A 16,121-nucleotide genomic window follows, 5' to 3' on the forward strand; every position below is an offset into this window, starting at 1 on the left:
ATCAGGTTAAAGGATATATATATTTTCTGTAGAATGGCAGAGATACATTAGCTTGGTTGACTTCAGCTCCAGCACCTTGCTTTCTTCTTGCAGCTCTCTGGAAACACACAGACACACACAAGCTGCTTTTTCCAACTGGCTTTCTCCCTTCAAGCAACTCACAGCAAACCAGAACTTCTCAAGCTGCTGTCTCAAACTGGCTTTCTCCTTTTAATCAGCTCACAGCAAAACAGCCAGGCACTTTTAAACTGCTCTCAGCAAAACTAGCCAGGCACTTTTCAAACTGCAAAACCAAACTGCAAAATGGCTGACCTGACCTCAGCTCCACCCACTCTCTGACATCACTGTTTTCTTAAAGGTACATTGCTTAAACATCCATGTCTTAAAGGTACCCTCACATGACACCTCCCCCCAAGAAACAAAAATAAACCATCAACTTCAAGATGGTTTCATTTTTCACTTTTGCACCATCCACTAAGAAATGTACACAGTAAATATACCTTTTCGTTTTTAAAAAAAAACAACACATGCAAACAGGTATAATAACATAGTCCATTTTTCTTTGTTCTTCTTCCTCCAACTGAAATCCTTCTCGATTGACAGTCTCTTTGAACAAAGTCTCTGCACGATCCATCAATTCCTCTACTCCTCGGCATTTCTCTTCAGAATCAGATAATTTAGTTCAATCGGACCACAGAGTCCCTTGCAATTTTCCAATACAGGACCACTGGTGATCACAGCTTTCAGGCAGTCAAATGCCTGTTGAAAGTCCGCTAACCATTGAAATTTTTTAGGTTTCTTTAGCAAGTCCATCAGTGGAGTAATCACGCCACAAAACTTTTGCCCAAATGTTCGATCAAATCCACTCATGCTAAGAAATCGCATTATTTCCCTTCGTCTTGAGGATAACGGAAACTCTGCAAGGAAAGTGATTCGGGCTTCTCCAAATTCACTTTCGGCTATGTTCATCACTAAACCCGCCGCCTGAAGTCAATCGAAGAACTCCATATGATGCTTTAAATGTTCTTTCCATGTCTGGAAGGTGTAAATAAAAGCAGATTGTCCCACTTTCTCCATGCAATCCTTCAATGGTGGGACAGAATAAGAGTACGTTCTTGTAACTGCATTCACCTTTCGATAGTCCACACACAACCGTTGGGTATTGTCTGGTTTAGGTACCATCACTATGGGTGAGCTTCATTGGCTGCAACCCACTTCAATTATGCAATTTTTCAGCATACTCTCAATCTCTCGGTTAACCTGTGCCAATTTTAAAGGATTAAGTCTATATGGATGTTGTTTGATAGGAACAGCATTTCCCACATCTACATCATGTATATCCATTTTAGTACTTCCCAATTTATCTCTACAAACTTGCCCATGTGATATCAATAACACTTTCAGGTCAGTTCGTTTTTCCTCTGGAAGGTAACTTAACAATTCATCCCAATTTTTAAGAACATCCTCATTTTCCAATTTAATTTGAGGTATGTCAAATTCAGTCATCTGGATTTGGTTCGTCACTTGGAGTTAGAATCATTAAAACCTCCTTGTTCTCTCCTTCCCTTTCAAAGTACCTTTTAAGCATATTCACAAGACACACTCGGTGAGTCTTCCTTCTATCTGGTGTTTTTACCACATAATTCACCTCACTTAATTTCCTTTCAATCTGATATGGTCCACAAAACCTAGCTTTTAAAGGCTCCCCTACCACTGGTAACAACACTAAAACTTTATCCCCACTAGCAAAACTATGAACTTTGGATTTCTTGTCCGCTACCCGTTTCATCACATTTTGTGCAACTTTCAAATGCTCTATTTAATCGTTCCCCAAAATTTGACACGTAATCCAATAGTGTAATTTCCAATTTCTCACCCACCAATTTTTATTTAAATCAATTTAAATGGTCCTCTTACCTCATGACCAAAAATGAATTCAAAAGGACTTATTTTGGTAGACTCATTAGGTGCATCCCTAATTGCAAACAATATGAATGGGATTCCTTTATCCCAATCCTCTGGATAATCTTGACAATACGCCCTCAACATTGTCTTTAATCTCTGATGCCACCTTTCTAACGCTCCCTGCGATTCTGGATGGTACGCAGTTGATTTAAATTGTTTTATTCCGAAGCTATCCATAACTTCTTTGAATAACTTTGAAGTAAAATTTGTTCCTTGATCCGATTGAATTTCTGTGGGTAGTCCATATCTAGTAAAGAATTTAAGTAACTCCTCCACTATCCTTTTAGCTGTAATATTACATACTGGAATGGCCTCTGGAAACCTAGTAGACACATCCATTACAGTCAAAAGATATTGATTCCAACTTTTTGTTTTAGAAAGCGGTCCTACACAATCGATTAGGACCCTTGTAAAAGGTTCGTCAAATGTTGGAATGGGTATTAAGGGTGCTGGTTTTATCACTGCTTGAGGTTGCCCTATCACTTGACATGTGTGACATGATTGACAAAATTTAACTACATCTTTATGTAGTCCAGGCCAATAAAAATGTTTCTGGATTTTAGCTTGAGTTTTCCTTATCCCCAAATGACCTCCCACTGGTACCTCATGTGCAACTCGCAACATCTCCTTTCTATACTCTACCGGCAATACTACTTGATGAACTACTGTCCACTTTTCATCCGCCTGCATATGTACAGGTCTCCATTTTCTCATCAAGACATCACTTTTGCGGCAATAACACTCTGGTATACGCTCAGATTCCTCTTCCGTATATGCTTTCTGATATATCCGTTTTATTTCTCCATCTTTCTGTTGTAACTCCGCCAATTTTCCTGAACTAAAAATATCCGCCTCATCCTCCACCTGTTCTTGTTCTTTTTCAACCATCTGATCAAAAATCGTTTCTGATAATTGCACTTCAACTTCATCTTCATTCTTTGATTTCTCCTCTTCTCTCAACCTGTGACTTTGCGACCTTGTTACTAAACAATCCGGAAAAATCCCAGGATATTCGTCCTTCAACACTTCAGTTGACTGATTTTCCACTAGCTTATCAACCACAGTAGGCATCACTCCCACCTGTGATCCAACTATATCATTACCCAAGATAAACTGTATTCCTGGACAAGATAGTTTATCTATTACTCCTACTACCACTTCACCACTTTTCACTGGACTTTCCAATCTAACCTTATATAATGGAACGCTACTCCTCTCACCCTGAATTCCACATCTCACCACCTTTTCTGGCAACATTCTTCCCAAACTACATAATTCCTCATCTTTTACCATTAAAGATTGACTAGCCCCTGTATCTCTTAAAACTGTGACTTCTTTACCTGCTCCTCCTGATACACATGAGTAAACTTTACCCACACAAGTAAATTCTTTAAAGACATCTGGCCCCTTCTTAACAATTACTTCTTGAACAGACTGTACAATCGTTTGCATCTCCTTCACTTCCCTTGGGCTTTCCTTTACCACTCTAACAAACCCCACTGTCTTATCCTGTTTTACCACATCAGCCGTCTCAGTGTTTTTCTTCAACCACCAACACTGTGACTTTACATGGCCTAGTTTATTACGGTGAAAACATTTGAAACTTTTCATTTCTTTTCCACCCTCCTGGATTTATTTTTTAATCTGAGGTACACTCTCTTGATTGTCTCCCATCAGATCACCTTTACCTTTCCACTTGAGTATTTCTCATGTCCCCAGTTTCTATCCCTCACCGGCTGAAACTGATGTCGGAAACCAAGCTTTGATTTATGAACTAATTCATAATCATCTGCCATTCTAATCTCGCAGTTTTAACCCTCTGTTCTTCCACATGAGTTCTCACTACATCAGGAATTGAATTTTTGAACTCCTCCAAAAGTATAATTTCTCTGAGAGCTTCATACGTTTGATCTATTTTCAAAGCCCTTATCCACCTATCAAAATTACTCTGTTTGAGCCTTTCAAACTCCATGTGTGTTTGACCAAATTCTTTCCTTAAATTTCTAAACCTTTGTCTGTAAGCTTCAGGCACTAGCTCATATGCACTTAAGATGGATTTCTTCACCTCCTCATACGTTCCAGATACCTCGTCCGGCAGTGATGCAAACACTTCAGTAGCTCTACCTACCAGCTTTGGTTGAATTAGTAACACCCACATGTCCTGTGGCCATTTCATTTGTTTAGCTACCTTCTCAAATGAAATGAAAAAGGCTTCCACTTCCTTCTCGTCAAACCTTGGCAATGCTTGGACATATTTAAATAGATTCCCACCAAGCCTTCGACTATGACGCTCTTTCTCACTCACCTCATCACTATCATCCAACTGTACGTTTCCCTTTACGTCTGCCAATTTTAACTGATTGTCATGTTTCATGGCCATTTTCTGAAGTTCAAACTCCCTCTCTTTATCTTTTTCCCTGATCTGTATCTCCCTTTCTTTTTCTTTTTGTTCTGCTAGGGCTATTCTTTCTTTTCTCCTTTCTTCTCTCTCCTTTTCTTTTTCCTCTCTCTCTTTCTTTTTCCTCTTTCTCTCTTTCTTTTTCCTCTCTCTCACTCTCGTATGCCAGCCGCTTTAATGCTTTCTCATGTTTGATTTGTTTAATTTGCAACTGAATTTTTACCATTTCCAATGAGTCAAACTCTATCTCAGGCAACTTTAAATGCTGAACCACTGCCATAATTACCTCATCTTTTCACATTTTGTCAGGTAATGTTAACTGCAATATTCTTGCCAAATCTAACAGTCTGCTTTTCGTTTCTGTCCGTAAGGTACTACGTGTGACATTCTCCAGCCCCAAAAATTTCTGAGCCTCTGAAAGAGCCATTGTTCACAACACTCTCCCCACTCTAACTAAAATACCAACCAGAAAAGCAACACTCCTTCACTGTCTTTAAGTTCACAAAAGCCAATCCAATAGATAGCCTTTTCTCCCCCTCGAACCCGCAATAGTTATGGGCGAGGCGTTTTCAGAACCTCAAAATGTATCATGGTGTTCAACCAACCTCACCCTTTAATGTATTTGTTGCTTTTCCTAGCACACGGCTTGATCCCTAGATGTGGTATTTCAATTATGGACATGTGGGTGTTTAAACATCAAAATACTGTTTATTCCATGAACTCAACTTAACATCTTAAATAAACATTGGATCTCTTAACACCGTTACTTCAAAGATAACTCAGAAAATATTGCAACAGTAAATAACTCCTTAAAATGTTCCTTCAAACTTCCAAGAGACTTAACACCTTTAAACAGTATCACATCAGGTTAAAGGATATATATATTTTCTGTAGAATGGCAGAGATACATTAGCTTGGTTGACTTCAGCTCCAGCACCTTGCTTTCTTCTTGCAGCTCTCTGGAAACACACAAACACACACAAACTGCTTTTTCCAACTGGCTTCCTCCCTTCAAGCAACTCACAGCAAACCAGAACTTCTCAAGCTGCTGTCTCAAACTGGCTTTCTCCTTTTAATCAGCTCACAGCAAAACAGCCAGGCACTTTTAAACTGCTCTCAGCAAAACCAGCCAGGCACTTTTCAAACTGCAAAACCAAACTGCAAAATGGCTGACCTGACCTCAGCTCTATCCACTCTCTGAATGTTTTCTTAAAGGTGCATTGCTTAAACATCCATGTGTTAAAGGTACCCTCACATGACACTGAGATGTGTGGCCTCCTATAGCAGCTGACGAAATGGCTGCTGTACTGGGAGCACACATATTTATACTCCGCCTACTGGGCAGAACCAGCAGGCAGGAATCTACCCCTGTACCTGTAGTACAGGGGCCTTACCGTAAAGCACCTATATCAACATCCTATATATACAATAGATACATCAGTGGTGACTACCACATTCATCCCCTGTTAAAAAAAATGAGTCCGGCGGGGGTGGTGAACTATATACAGACAGTTGTGTTTTAAAAGTCCCGGAGCAGGGGCTGCGGTGGGGTGCGCCGGGGGAGGGGAGGATGGCACCGGGGGGGGGGGGGGGGGGGGAGGGGGGTGGAACCAGCTGGTGCCGGGTCTCTGAGGGTGACTGTGCCTTGGCGGCCGTCGGGGTACGCTATGTAGGCGTACTGCGGGTTGGCGTGAAGTAGCTGTATCCTCTCAACCAATGGGTCCGCCTTGTGGAGTCGAACGTGTCTACGGAGGAGAACAGGTCCTGGGGCTGCCAGCCATGTTGGGAGTGAAACCCCGGAGGTGGACTTCCTGTGGAAGGCAAAGAGACGTTCATGGGGGGTTTCGTTAGTTGCAGTGCACAGGAGCGACCGAATGGAGTGAAGCACGTCGGGCAGGACCTCCTGCAGTGGAGGCTGGGAGATTTCTGGACCGTAGGGAGAGCTGGACGGCCCTCCAGACCGTCCCATTCTTCCTCTCCACCTGCGCGTTTCCCCTGGGGTTGTAGCTGGTCGTCCTGCTCGAGGCAATGCCCCTGTTGAGCAGGTACTGGTGCAGCTCATCGCTCATGCATGAGGATCCCCGGTCGCTGTGGACGTAGGCGGGGAAGCCGAACAGAGCGAAGATGGTGTTGAGGGCTTTGATGACGGTGGCAGACATCATGTCGGGGCATGGGATGGCAAAGGGGAACCGGGAATATTCATCGACCACAGTGACAAAGTACGTGTTGCGGTCGGTGGAGGGGAGAGGCCCTTTGAAGTCCGCGCTGAGGCTTTCAAAGGGGCGGGAGGTCTTCACCAGGCGCGCACGGTCTCGGTAGAAGTGCGGTTTACACTCCGCACAGACCTGGCAGTCTCTGGTGATCGCCCTGACTTCCTCGATGGAGTAGGGCAGGTTGCGGGCCTTGATGAAATGGTAAAAATGTGTGACCCCTGGGTGACAGAGCTTGTCGTGCAGGGTCCGGAGTCGGTCCACTTGTGCACTGGCACATGTACCTCGGGATAGGGCATTGGGGGGCTCGTTGAGCTTACAGGGGCGATACAAAATCTCGTAATTGTAGGTGGAGAGCTCGATCCTCCTTCTCAAGATTTTATCGTTTTTGATCTTGCCCCGCTGTGTGTTATTAAACATGAAGGCAACCGACCGTTGGTCAGTGAGGAGAGTGAATCTCATGCCGGCCAGGTAATGCCTCGAATGCCGCACAGCTTCAACGATGGCTTGCACCTCTTTTTCGACGGAGGAGTGCCGAATTTCGGAGGCATGGATGGTTTGGGAAAAGAATGCCACGGGTCTGCCTGCCTGGTTGAGGGTGGTGGCCAGAGCGACATCTGATGCATCGCTCTCGACTTGGAAGGGGAGCGTCTCGTCGACCGCGTGCATCGCGGCCTTGGTGATGTCGGCCTTCATAGGGTTAAAGGCCTGGTGAGCCTCAGCCGTCAGAGGAAAAACAGTGGATTGAATGAGTGGGTGGGCCTTGTCCGCATAGTTTGGGACCCACTGAAAAGAACCCCAGGCAATGTTTGAGGGCCTTGGGGCAGTGGGGGAGGGGGAGTTCCATGAGGGGGCGCATGCGATCGGGGTCGGGCCCCAGAACTCCGTTCTGGACCACATAGCCGAGGATGGCTAAGCGGTTTGTGCTGAACACGCACTTCTCCTTGTTAGACGTTGAGGCTGAGGAGAGTGGAGGTGTGGAGAAATTTGGCAAAGTTGGCGTCATGGTCCTGCTGGTCGTGGCCGCAGATGGTGATGGTGACGTTATCCAGGTATGGGAAAATGGCCCGCAGCCCGTACCGGTCAACCATTCGGTCCATCTCCCGCTGGAAGGCCGAGGCCCTGTTGGTGACGCCGAAGGGAACCCTAAGAAAGTGGTAAAGGCAGCCGTCTGCCTCGACCGCAGTGTATGGGGAGCTGGTGGTCGGCCGATTTCAGGTCTACTGTCGAGAAGACCCGGTACTGTGTAATCTGATTGACCATATCAGATATGTGTGGGAGGGGGTACGCGTCGAGCTGCATGTACTGATTGATGGTCTGACTGTAGTCAACGACCATCCTGTTTTTTCCCCTAGTTTTGACCACTACCACTTGGGCTCTCCAGGGGCTGTTGTTGGCCTTGATGATGCCTTCCCGAAGCAGCCGCTGGACTTCAGACCTGATGAAGGTCCTGTTCTGGGCGCTGTACTGTCTGCTCCTGGTGGCGACGGGTTTGCAATCCGGGGTTAGGTTTGCAAAAAGGGTCGACCTTATGGGTCGCGAGGCTGCACACAGTAAGCGGTGGTAGGGGCCCACCGAATTTCAGGGTTAGGCTCTGGAGGTTGCACTGGAAGTCCAGGCCGAGTAGCAAAGCAGCGCAGAGGTTGGGGAGGACGTAGAGGCGGAAGCCGCTGAACTCCATGCCCTGGACAGTGAGAATGGCGATGCAGTACCCCCGGATCGCCACGGAGTGGGATCCGGAGGCCAGGGAGATTCTCTGGTTAGCGGGGTGTACCGCGAGGGAGGAGCGCCTTACCGTATCGGGGTGAATGAAGCTCTCAGTGCTCCCGGAGTCCAGCAGGCAGGAGATCTTATGCCCGTTGACCTTCACTTTAATTGAAGCAGTCGCGAGGTTGTGTGGTCAAGACTGGTCAATCGTGACCGAGGCGAGACGTGGCAGGTCGCTGGCGGTTGCAGGTGATGAGCGGTCGGATGAGGTGCCCGACAGTCATGGGTCCTGGGTCGGGTAAAATGGCGGCGCCCACAGGCCGCAGGTGTCGTGGGGGAAGCAAGATGGCGGCGCCTGTTGGTCCTGGGAGTAACAAGATGGCGGCGCCCACGGGCCGCATGTGTTGCGAGTCGGGCAAGATGGCGGCGTCCACTGTCCGCACGTGGTCCTAGGAGGGGAAGATGGCAGCGCCCACTGGCTGAACGTGGGGGCTGCCGGGACAATAGCGGCGATTGAGCGGACATGGCACACTGCAGCGAAATGTTCCTTCTTGCCACAGGCCTTGCAGAGGGCGCTGCTGTACTGGGAGCACGCATATTTATACTCTGCCTACTGGGCGGAGCCAGCAGGCAGGGACCTACCCCCGTAACTGTAGCACAAGGGCCTTACCGTAAAGCACCTATATCAACATCCTATATATACAATATATACATCAGTGGTGACTACCACAGTGAGCTTCAAATAATTATGGCGGGGCGGGGGGTCCCGGTGGGACGGAGTGGCGTGAACCACTCCGGCGTCGGGCCGCCTCAAAGGTGCAGAATCCTCCGCACCTTTAGGGCCCAGGCCCGCCCCGGAGTGGTTGGCGCCCCACCGGCTGGCGTGGAAGGCTTTTGGCGCCACGCCAGCCGGGGCCGAAGGGACTCCGCCGGCCGGCGCGAGTCCACGCATGCGCGGGAGCGTCAGCGGCTGCTGACATCATCCCCGCGCATACGCAGTGGGGGGTTCACCTACGCGTCGGCCATGGCGGAGGCTGATGGTCGGCGCGTAGGAAAAGAGTGCCCCCACGGCACAGGCCCGCCCGCGGATAGGTGGGCCCCGATCGCGGGCCAGGCCACCGTGGGGGCACCCCCTGGGGCCAGATTGCCCCGAGCCCTCCCCGAACCCCGGAGCCTGCCCGCGCTGCCAGGTCCCGCCGGTAATGGAACTGGTTCAATTTACACCGGCGGGACTGGCATAGAAGCAGCGGGACTTCGGCCCATCGTGGGCCAGAGAATCGCCGGGGCGGCCCTCCGACCAGCACGGCGTGATTCCCGCCCCCGCCGAATCTCCGGTGCCGGAGAATTTGGCGGTCGGCGGCGGCGGGATTCACGCCAACCCCCCGCCGATTCTCCGACCCGGCGGGGGGTCGGAGAATCCCGCCCTTGTCTTTGATGTGAGGTGTTTTGGTGTGTGTGATGGGAGAAGAGCTCCTGATTTCCACGGCCATATTTGACATTGCTGCTAAAGCAATGTCTGTGCTGGAATTATTTGACACCAACATGAATGACCTAAATTGAAAAATGTTCCATCCTCCCAATACACATACTGAATACCCAAGAGAATGCTCCCAACTTCTTTTTTTTGGCAAAGGGAATAACCATGCAGGAATTCATTAATCACAAATATTTTCCCAGATAATAATATACACTCGCTGTGGCAAGTCTGGTAGTGATTACTGTTAGAGTGCTCCCAAGAAGTAACTGTATTGTGGCGTGGATGTCATCTAACTCCTCGCCTTCTCGATTCCTATTTGGATTTTTAAACAGTAAATGGAAGTGGTGACATTTTAACGGCAATCAATAATAACTTCAGCCATGCATCACTTACCTCTACTGTGGAAACCCCAGTAATTTAAGATGGAAAAATAAAGGCCAGGGGAAAATGTGAACAGGGAGGTAAATTTGATACTGGCATTTTAACTTGAACCCTAGCCAATTAAAAGGGGAGAAAGCGATGCCATAAGTGTAAAGTTCCCCGGCTATTAATAAATTGGGAACTGCCAATGGGCAGGATGTTGGACAGCAGTAGGGGCAGGAGATTGATTAGCTATTAATTCTAGAATTCTCATTAAATTCAGTCTAGACTAAAGAACATTTTTATTCAGAAAGGCTTTATGAATTGCTGATGGAAAAAGGAAAGATGAAACCCCAGAGCCCTTCCGAGGTGCCGGTTGTGCGGTTGAGGCTGATTAGGAAGAGTTTTAAATTGCAGCCATTTTTCTGCCCCTGACACTGGATGTGTCTGACGTGGACTTTGGGTCAAAATCATAGCGGCATCTTAACTACCATAAATTTTCACCGTGATGGTACAGCAAAACCTAAACCAAGTCAAACAATGAGGCAGTGCAGTTATATTGTGTGTATGTGTGTGTGTGTGTGGGGGGGGGGATTTCTCAAGAGAATGTTGAAAGCTTTGAAAAATGTTTTGTTTTTTTAAAAAATTATAATCAGGCTGACCTTTCATTGTCAAATACAATCATTTGTAGATCAGCCTGGCTATAAAATAAACCACCGTGACTCAAACTCTATTATTGGCTGCAATATGTTCAACGTGCCATGGTTTCGCAACATGATACATCGGTTATCCATGGGCCTGCAGGACAACAGTAACTGTTTCAGAACATTTGTGACAAAAATTGCAAGTTCCTTATTTCTTGCGGGTAAACTGTAGGCTTTTGTGCAAACGCGATTGGTAAATTGCTTCCTCCTTTTTCCCAGCTTATGGAGTCATTCTTATCCCATCTCTCCAAATAAATGTCAAAAGTACTCATACCCCTTGCACTTTTCAGGTGATATTTTAGTCCGCCAGGGTCGAACACATGGAAATCTAATCCAAAGGCCAAGAGGCTGTGAGTCAAACATACTTGCAATGCAACTCCAGCAATACATTTCTCTTACCAATATCATAGATCCAGAGAGGTGTTTTCCCCTGGGTATAAGCAGAGTCCATCATTCCACCAAACACATAGATCATTCCCTTCCAAAATAAAACACAAAAACATTTGAAAACTTCAACTGGAAATAACTTATGCCAAACTTTTAGCACATTTTATTTTCTCAACATTTTCAAAACACATCCAACTCTTGGCAAAGCTGTTCCATCTGGCCAGAAATGTCAGGCAACTGGACGGCACGGCAGCGCAGTGGTTAGCACTGCTGCCTCACAGCGCCAACGACCCGGGTTCGATCCCGGCCCCGGGTCACTGTCCGTGTGGAGTTTGCACATTCTCCCCGTGTCTGCGTGGGTCTCGCCCCCATAATCCAAAGATGTGCAGGGTAGGTGGATTGGCCACGCTAAATTGCCCCTTAATTGGAAAAAAAGAAAGAATTGGGTACTTTAAGTTTTTTTAATAAATAAATGTCAGGCATGACAGCCATTGGGATCACACTGTATCGAAGAAGGTCACTTCACTTTTGTGCCTGTGCCCACTTTATGAAGGAGCTATTGGTATTCAATTAGTCTTACTTCCCTGCTCTTACCCCGCAGCCCTACAAAGTTCTCCTTTTCAAGCATGCATTCAATAACTTTTTGAATGTTACTACTGGACTTACTTTGACCACTCCTTTAGGAAGTGCATTCCAAATTGCTACATGACAAAACTCACTGCATGGCAAAACTTCTCCCCATTTCTCACCGCTCCCCAAGTTATCTTAAATCTGGTTCCTGCCAGTGGAAACAGTTTCACTGCTCCATCAAAGCCCCTCATCCACATTATGGAAGTCCCTCATCTCCGGTACCACTCTGGTAAATCTCCTCTGCACCCTCTCCATGGTTTAGACATCCTTGCTGCCCAGAATCAGACAATATAGTCCAGCTGAAGCCTAACCAGTGGTTTGGAAAGGATTCCTATAACTTTGCTCCGGTTCAGAGTATTCAGATGGATTTGGAGCTGGGGACCCAAAAGAATATTCCTCATCGACAACATATCCTCCCACTGTGCAACAATCAGATCATTTCAGATCTTTGATCTCTCAACAGGAATGGCAAATATTTACAAACTTTGCCATTAATCAGCCCGTGCAGCAAATTCCTCTTGTCCACTAACCCAGTGCAGCCCACTTGCTAGCAGCCTCTGCAAATATTCAATAGCTAACCAGATATTTCTTCAAGGAAGTATGTAAGCCTCCAGTCATTCCCTCCTCATGCCATCATAGACGAGAATATTATCTGTCTGCTTACGGAATTGCAGACATGAAGCCACATCCTGCCACTCCCACGGTGTTGCGCCTGGGGCAAAAAAATTATTTTGGGCCAACGTCAACACATTTTAAACTAGCCACGTAAATACATTTTTAACATAACCCACACGGATGACACCCAGTCTGATCTAACGACTGCTGCACCTTCAACAAAGGTATTGGATAGCATCCACTCGGTTCTTACTTCATGGGCGACCAATGAGGGCTCTTCCAATTCTTCTGGCGCAGTCCCAGCCACATCATCCAGCTCCTCCCAATCATTCTGAGCTGAAAAATAAAAAGGCATCAACTGGCATTGCAATGCATTCCCACTGGGAAGAACAGGATTTGTGAGGCTGCAGCTATGATGTATGTGGATGATAGGGATCAAATGCCAAAAAGAGGAGGCACAATTGGACATCACATTTTAAAAAAATCTTGTTTGTCACAAGTAGGCTTACTTTAACACTGCATTGAAGTTACTGTGAAAATCCCCTAGTCGCCACACTCCGGCACCTGTTCGGGTTCACGGAGGGAGAATTCAGAATGACCAATTCATCTAACAAGCACGTCTTTTCGGGACTTGTGGGAGGAAACCGGAGCACCCGGAGGAAACTCACACAGACATGGGGAGAACGTGCAGACTCCGCACAGACAGTGACCCAAGTCGGCAATCAAACCTGGGACCCTAGCGCTGCGAAGCAACTGTGCTAACCACTGTGCTGCCGTGCCACCCATCTTGTTACCTTGTGACCAAAAATTACCTTTATTGTTGACAGCATGAGGGCTGTGACTTGGAATATGTACTGGAACAGTTGCAGACTATTTCCAGATCTAACTCAGATTATCTATGGCAATTAACACAATTAAAAGGACGGAATTGTGATCAAAGTTAAAGAATTTGGCCAGTGGGAAATTAAAATAGAATAGATATCTTACTGGCGTTTTAGGTGACTGCATTATAATAACGTTACTGCTCACCATCTTGACAATGGATTTTATTTACCCAACACTAATATACCAGACCATTAAACCAGAAAATTGGATTAATAATGCTGAGAGACCACAAGCTGAAATCTACCATGACTGCGCGAGAATTTGGTGTCAAAGTGACCATGATGCCGTCAAATCAACTGGTTCACTAGCGTTCTTTAGGAAAGAAAATTTTGACTCCAGATGCGTACCAAAGTCATTTGAATGTTAACCACTCGTCTCAAATGGATTCAACAAAATACTGCTTGCGGAGCTGTGGTTCAAAAAGGCAGCCGGACACCATCTACCACCACCCTTATGGAAACTTGGGTTGGGCAATAAATGTTGGCCTTCCTGGAAAGGCCCATATCTTAAGAATGACAAACAAATCAATTGGTAGTAAACCGCTACTGTAGGAATTGTTTGTATTCCTACGGCTGGCCCTTCACAAACTCCAATGGATGTAGAAATCTGCCAAAGGCACCCTACCCTGCACCAAGCCTCATGGCTCCATCACTCCTGCCCTCACCAACCATCATTGTCTAGCCAGCCCCCGGCAAATGGTGCTAAACACACATATTGCTCTTTCATTTTGGGTTTCCGCACCACCTTGGCCACAGAGCGTTCAGTACCACATTCTGGAAAGTTCCACTTAAAGCCTTCTGAATTGCAATCGTTCATCCACTGTCAGTCAGCCTCTGTGTTCATGCGATTTGGTCAAAGACTCTATATCATAGAATTCCGACAGGGCAGAGGGGGCCATTCGGCCCATCGGCTCTGCACCGACCCTCTGAAAGAGCACCCTATCCAGGCCCAATCCTCCATCCTACCCTTGTAACCCAACCGAATCTTTGGACAATAAGGGGAAATTTATCCTAGCCAATCCACCTAAGCTGCACATCTTTGGACTGTGAGAGGAAACCAGAGCAGCCGGAGGAAACCCACGCAGACAAGGGGAGAAAGTACAAACACCACACAGTCACCCGAGGTTGAAATTGAACCCGGGACCCTGGAGCTGTGACGCAGCAGTGCTAACCACTGTGCCACCTTGCTGCCCCAACCATTATGCCTTGTCATGTTTCTACCAGTCCCTGAACCTCAATAACAGATCATTGAGAGTTAGTAGTCCTTTCTCATGGTAAAGTAAAATTTTAAAAATACTTTTAAGCTGCCTTCGCCATTTAAAGAGATGTGAAAACTCATAATCCAGGCTATAACCAGCCTCCAAACACACAAAAGACAAACTGGTCAAAGCCAACCCTCATGAGAGACTCGAAATGAAGTAAAAGAAATGAACTGTGTTTTAAAGGGAGGGCCAGGTATGTGCAGACCGTGAACAATGGTTCACCTGCAACATTAAACAGCTTAATCGCTCTCCCTACAAATTACTCAATCCTGCCAAACTTTTGAAATCTGCCCACAGTATTGCAACGCGAGGCTCACAGAGATGGAGCTGAAAATCCCGAGTGATCACGCCTTGCACCCAGTGGCACCACAATCCCCACTGGTCACTATGGTGACTCAACACCCCAATGGGAAAATTCCTGCGCTGTGAATGACTGCTGTGTTGATTTGATCATCAGAGGTAGATACCTTAAAAAGAGATGTATTTTTGTCTGACTATACCAAGATAAAACCCTTTAATACTCCCACCTGTACAAAGTTATTATAATGAATCACTCTTCGAAAAAGCTTTAGTTTCTCACTATGTTGGGCCATTTGGACAATGGCTTCAGCCCCTTGCTCTAGAAATGTAATAATTTCTAGTTTCCCTTCTGCAAAACACGTTAATTCACCAGTCACAACCATCAAGAAAGCAGACACCTATCAATAATTCTTTCAATGAGAGAAAAGCAGAGTTTATAATATTGATATTTATCTTTTAAAAGAGAGTGAGCCATGGCTCAGTTGGTAGCACTCCTCCTGCCTCGGAGTCACGAGGTTCCAGGCTGAAGTCACACTCCAGGACATGAGCACAAAAATCAAGGCCGACAATCCAGTATGGCACTGAGGAAGAGCTGCACTGTCCGAGGAGTCCTCTCTTTCAGGTGAAACATTAAACCGAGGCCCCGGCTGCCTGTTTGGGTGCAGGCGATAGATTCAGTGGCACTATTTTGAAGAGGAGCAGGGGGGAGTTATCCCATTGAAGAGAGGCCATCATCTATCCCTCAATCAATGTCACAAATTCGGATTATCAGCTCCACATTGCGTTACTGTTTGTTGGGGGGGCAAGGGGGTGTTTTGAGGTAGGGGTGCTCCCACAATACTGCTTTCCCCACAATAAAGCTTTTCTTTTTGCAAATTGGAATTTTGATGGAACTAATATATTCCTTTAAAGTCCAAAGGCAGGAAAAATGAAATGATTACGCTTAAGGGCAGCACGGTGGTTAGCAGTATGGCTTCACAGCGCCTGGATCCCAGGTTCAATTCTCGGCTTGGGTCACTGTCTGTGCAGAGTCTGCACGTTCTCCCCGTGTCTGTGAGGGTTTCCTCCGGGTGCTCCGGTTTCCTCCGACAAATCCCGAAAGACGTGCTGTTAGATCATTTGGACATTCTGAATTCTCCTTCTGTGTACGCGGACAGGCGCCGGAGTGTGGCGACTAGGGGATTTTCACAGTAACTTCATTGCAGTGTTAATTTAAGACTAC

At 46.5% G+C, this 16,121-nt stretch overlaps 1 protein-coding gene across 1 annotated transcript in view; it reads right to left on the bottom strand.

Annotated features, from left to right (window-relative positions):
• klhdc3l (kelch domain containing 3-like) overlaps window positions 1-16,121 on the bottom strand; it is a 102,193-nt gene that overhangs the window by 48,734 nt on the left and 37,338 nt on the right. The window contains exons 3-4 of the mRNA XM_072470194.1: window positions 12,707-12,789; window positions 11,221-11,299 (exon numbers count right to left, since the gene is read on the bottom strand). Coding sequence (XP_072326295.1) covers window positions 11,221-11,299; window positions 12,707-12,789 — 162 coding nt within the window. The remainder of the gene's footprint in view (window positions 1-11,220; window positions 11,300-12,706; window positions 12,790-16,121) is intronic.

The sequence above is a fragment of the Scyliorhinus torazame genome, chromosome 2 (genome assembly GCF_047496885.1).
Source record: "Scyliorhinus torazame isolate Kashiwa2021f chromosome 2, sScyTor2.1, whole genome shotgun sequence".
Lineage (NCBI taxonomy): Eukaryota > Metazoa > Chordata > Chondrichthyes > Carcharhiniformes > Scyliorhinidae > Scyliorhinus > Scyliorhinus torazame.